The sequence below is a fragment of the Macrobrachium rosenbergii genome, chromosome 51 (genome assembly GCF_040412425.1).
Source record: "Macrobrachium rosenbergii isolate ZJJX-2024 chromosome 51, ASM4041242v1, whole genome shotgun sequence".
Classification (NCBI taxonomy): Eukaryota; Metazoa; Arthropoda; class Malacostraca; order Decapoda; family Palaemonidae; genus Macrobrachium; species Macrobrachium rosenbergii.
In genome coordinates this window covers 45,394,883-45,400,392 of record NC_089791.1, presented here as the reverse complement: position 1 = coordinate 45,400,392, position 5,510 = coordinate 45,394,883, and the positions used below count along the sequence as shown (strand labels likewise).

General features: G+C 31.5%; 1 protein-coding gene across 1 annotated transcript in view; it reads left to right on the top strand.

Moving 5' to 3' along the window:
- The first annotated feature begins 4,192 nt into the window (after positions 1 to 4,192).
- LOC136833360 (roundabout homolog 2-like) overlaps positions 4,193 to 5,510 on the top strand; it is a 31,023-nt gene continuing 29,705 nt past the window's right edge. Inside the window, 1 exon segment of the mRNA XM_067095390.1 lies at positions 4,193 to 4,467. Coding sequence (XP_066951491.1) covers positions 4,386 to 4,467 — 82 coding nt within the window. The 5' untranslated portion in view covers positions 4,193 to 4,385.

The window sequence follows — 5,510 nt, the reverse complement described above, 5'->3', positions numbered from 1 at the left end:
TATATCAAGAACAAGTAGTTATCTTTCTTATGTAGTATTAATGTGTCATTCCAACTAACGAAAATACACTTTTTTCCTTTTCCTGCTGCTAAGGTAAGTCTTGTTTTGATAAATAGAAAGGATGAAAATTAACCATATGTACAAGTAATTAAGTCTCAGAAAGACTAATAATAATAATAATAATAATAATAATAATAATAATAATAATAATAATAATAAGCTCAGTACAATTTATTTGTGCCTTTTCTTTCACTCCATTATTCTAGATGGTCATTATCTCTTCCTAACCTGTCCTACAATCATAAATGAGTCACTAATATTACTGCCTTAAGAAAATAAAATAATTTTTCCGATTAAGTTTTCAGACATTCTATGTTAATTTCATATAAAACTTAAAAGATCCTTTGAAGAAGAAGCTAATACAAACAATGTTAATATACTGTATATATATATATATATATATATATATATATATATATATATATATATAGATAGGTAGATAGATAGATAGATAGATAGATAGATAGATATAGATAGATAGATAGATAGATAGCTATGCATATATATATGTATATTATATATACAGATTATATATATATATATATATATAAATTATATATATACATATATATATATATATATATATATATATATATATATATATATACTATATAGAGAGAGAGAGAGAGAGAGAGAGAGAGAGAGAGAGAGAGAGAGATGGCAAATATATGTTTTCCAAAACTGAAGCCATATCGGCCTAGTGCCTTTTTATTTCACCGGCTTTAAAATGCACTAAACAGGTGTGCGCCTTACGACAAATACGAAAATAATCAGTGCAAGTTCACTCACCTGGACACAACGAAAACAAAAGCAGCCTATAACTCCACTTGTGGTACCTGGGCCATCGACTTCAAAGAGAATCGAAAAGTTTTATGGCTCTCGAGCCTGGAGTCATTCATGGCTCTTGACCAGAGCGAAAGGAACAACACAAGAAAGATGAAGAAGCTGACCAAAAGGGACATAGGTCTTCCCACGGGGTGTTTGTCACACAATAGACCAAACTATGCAAGGAATCTGGGTCCCGGTGCCTGTCTATGTCCACCTGAAGCAGCTGAGGAGAGAGAAAGGATTTTCTCTCTCTCTCTCTCTCTCTCTCTCTCTCTTTCTCTTGCTCGAAGTGAATGGCTAACCGCTAAGGAGTTAATGCCCTCCCGGTGGTTAAATGTCGCAGAAGAAAGCATATAAAGGTTTAGTACGAGAATTTAAATGGACGCACTAACGGCTCCGTCTTTCACTTCGCGCCCCTCACCCACTGCGCCATTGTCTCCCCGGAAATACGCGCGATGAACTCTGGCCTAAAATCATGATGGAATATGAAGCACCTTTTAGGCCGTGTACTCACTCTGTTATAATTCAAATATCAGATCCGTAAATATTCACGCTATGCACAATTTCATCACTACCACACCCCTGAATATATTTACGGACACTCAAATATAAATATATATATATATATATATATATATATATATATATATATATAAATATATATATATATATATATATATATATATATATATATATATATATATATATATATAATATGTGTGTGTGTGTGTGTGTGTGTGTGTGTATGTGTGTGTGTGCTTGTGTGTTCTGCATTCATGGAAAATCACAAGCACAATGACTCCCTTGTGTTGTTTGTATACACTGTATATGTAGTGTGCCCTCGCCTGCATGCGGCTACCCCCTGACTCCGACATTCATGAAAGGCAAGAATTTCCTTTTCTCACCCATTGTGGCGAGAGGGATCTCTGAATGCCTGCGTCGCCACTATGAGAAACGGAAATCTACGGATAACAAATAAATAGTTGGACAGATTATCGATGAACACAGAAATTGAGCGTATTTGAAAGTCTGTGTCATACTTATTATTCTTACAACCATGTTTAACGTTCTGAGGTGCATTTGAGTAAACTTGCAATTATTATTATTATTATTATTATTATTATTATTATTATTATTATTGATGAAGAAATCCACCATGATAATGTAAATATATATATATATATATATATATATATATATATACTGTATATATATATATATATATATATATATATATATATATATATATATATATATATATATATATATATATATATATATAAAACAGGAGCTTTCGAATTTTGCTCGACTGACAAAGAATCGAGCAGGTTCTAGAAATCTCTTGTTTTATATATATATATATATATATATATATATATATATATATATATATATATATATATATATACTGACGTCATTGTGGATTTTCTTCCTCCATTTAAGTGACTCATTCGATTGTAAGTTATTATTATTATTATTATTATTATTATTATTATTATTATTATTATTATTATTATTATTATTCAAAATGCGAAGCAAATAAACAATGGTATTACTTTCACAGCGAGATTTCATCTAGTTCAATTCCCAAATGCAAAAGTGAGAAATAGAGCCAAAAGAATGATCAATAAATATAAAATGAAGACACACTAATAAATATAAATGTATACATGAAAGTCTAACATCAAAGATAATAAAGATACTAATAAGTGAATGCAAAATATAATTTTATAAATGTCAAACGTCAAACCATCACAAAAAGCCAAACCCTCGAACATAACATATTAAATCATGAAACGGTTTCCAAGACATATTGTATATTATACATATAAATCATATGTAAGTGTTGAAAATATTATTATTTTTTAGATATTTTACATGAAATTCTTTTTAAACTTATTTATTTTTAGTTTTCTATTTAAATTTGTTACGGCGTCAATAACCTAGATGTTGTGACGCCAGTTTTAATAGATATAATCAGCCAATCAATCAATCCTGTTGTTGACTGAATTTGCCACATGCTAGCACGGGCTCTTGCTCCTGAAACATCCCGTAACCATAAATATATAGCATTGAATGAAGAGACCCTTATCACCAGTAGACAGGTTAACTTGTTTGCTATAGTCAGGAGCTTTGGCTTTCAATAATAAAAAAAAATCTTACAATAATTGAAATTTCACCTTCTGACACTTAACATACTTTCCAGTAACTGAAATCGTGTAATCAGTGCTGTATCTTAAATATTCTAACAAGTATAATAAAATAATTCTGCAATAATTATAATCGCCTAACACATACTTCCGTGTCAGGCATGGTAAACTCGTCTACTCTTACTCTGGTTGCGATATACCTACAAAAAAAAGAGATAAGAATGGTTTCATTTGGTTCTCTCACTGCAATGCAAATATCTCTGAAGATATCTACAGGCGTTGATAATTATGTGATAAAAGATACGGCAATTAACAGATACTTAAGACGCTTATAGAGATTGCCAAGTCAATTAACCATAAAATGATGATTAGACCTTTAGACTGATATAAAAGTGGAATTAGACACTCCTATAACTTTCCACAATTTTTACTTTAACCGATGAAGTTTGCTGCTAATTGATTTTGCAAGAAGCTCCTTTGCTGTGTTATTAATTGTTATGGCAATGACTGACAGACGCCTCGTTGAAAAAATGCATGCAATGTTACCCAGACTCACTGTTGAATAAAACATCAGTGATATCCGGATAACTTCGTTGCAATAATCTGCTTTCATTTCAATAGGCAGGCAGATGTCTTTAACGTTATACAATTGTGGTAGCCTTAACTTATTATACGTTGAAATTTATACCATACGTATTATTATTATTATTATTATTATTATTATTATTATTATTATTGTGTATTATTATTATTATTATTATTATTGGTAAGGTCGTTTTAATATTTTAATATTTTGAGAACTTACTATTGCGTCTTGTTATGCTTCTGTAGTATTTATATTCTGTATATGTATTTGGCCGTAGGCTGAAACAGTATATTATTACTATTCGGGATGACTTCTCTCTGATACCCAATATGTTTAATGCCGAGGTAATATATACCCGTTGCTCAAGATGATTTCTAATTAGCTATTTTAAATGTCTTGCTGTCGGTTTGGCCTCACAGACACGGTATTGCAGGGAGTAATGAAAGTGCTGAAAAAAAGAGAAAAATACAAGAGAAGGTATACACCATCTCAGCGGCATTTGAGTAGCGATTGGCCGACGGTAAAGTCTAGTACCACTACTCTCAACTGTCAGTGTTCAGACTTCACTGTTCACTTCAGTTATCGTTCGGACGGCGTCTAGGAAGGATGTACGTCTCTCCACAGTGGAGCGAACCCAGGCACTCTGATGCGTGAAGTTTTTTACGTAAAGTTCTTTTTTTGCACTTGGGATGATTTTTTGCATTACTTGGATACTGTGGATTTAATATGTGAAATTGCAACGGGATTTAAATGAAGACAGGATGAGAACGTTTGATTCTCTCAGTTTGTTAATGGAGTTTGTGTTTGTGGCTATTTTCGTCGGATTAGTTTCCGCCATCGATGGTGAGTATTTGTCGCAGTTATTTCTGTATGAATGAAAAATTAATTCAGTTTTAATATATCGTAAGTAAACTACGGCTTCGAAAGGATTTGAGGAAAGTATGGATAATATTTGCAGCAAGATACCAAGGGTAATAGGACCACTTTTGAGAGACTAAAGGATAGGCTATGGAGAAAATGTCGCTGTGAAAACAGTGAAATGAACTTTTTGGAAATATGGAAAAAAGATATAACCGAACTATTAAAAAAAATAAAAAAATTATAGGACTGTGGGTGTAAACTATAAATTATAGGACTATGGCTGGAAACTAGAATTTTAGGTCTCTGTATTCTCGTTCGACATTTGCTAAAACTATTGATGTTGCCTATAAATTATTGCTATAGAGTAGTGAATATTTTGTTTCTTTTTCATTTCCCCCTTGCCAAACGATGTCAAAACCAATATAGTCTTAGAGGGCGTTATAATGAACTTGAGGTGTTAATCCTTTTAATTAGTTAATCCATCCTTGAAATGAGATATTTTTAAATTTAAGAATTACACTGTATGTGGGTTAACGACGTAACAGAATAAAAATAAAAAAGATAACTTTTCAAGTTAAAAACCCTTAATATTATATACAAGCGAGAGTATGTGTGTGTTTGAACTGAACTCTTCACCTTCATTTTCCATTTTTTACACAATTTTATTTTGTATCTTACCTTACAAGTTGGTGCCCTTTTATGCTGTTCCATGAGAATATCAGCACATTTTGAAAAATATCTTTTATATATAAATAGATGGATAGATAGATAGATAGATAGCTAGATACAAAACCACACACACATATTTATACATATGTATATATAAATGTATATATATGCATATAAATATACAGTATATATACATATGTAGTACAGGTTAATAAAATCGAGGATTCCTTCAGAAGTCAGTCCATAGGGGCAAGGTTAGGTGACGGCTGACCCAACGTTATCTCTTTCAGCCATCTTTAATGTTTGATGTAAGGGTGTGTTGACGTTGGCATCGGATTTGCCAAGGAAATGTAACA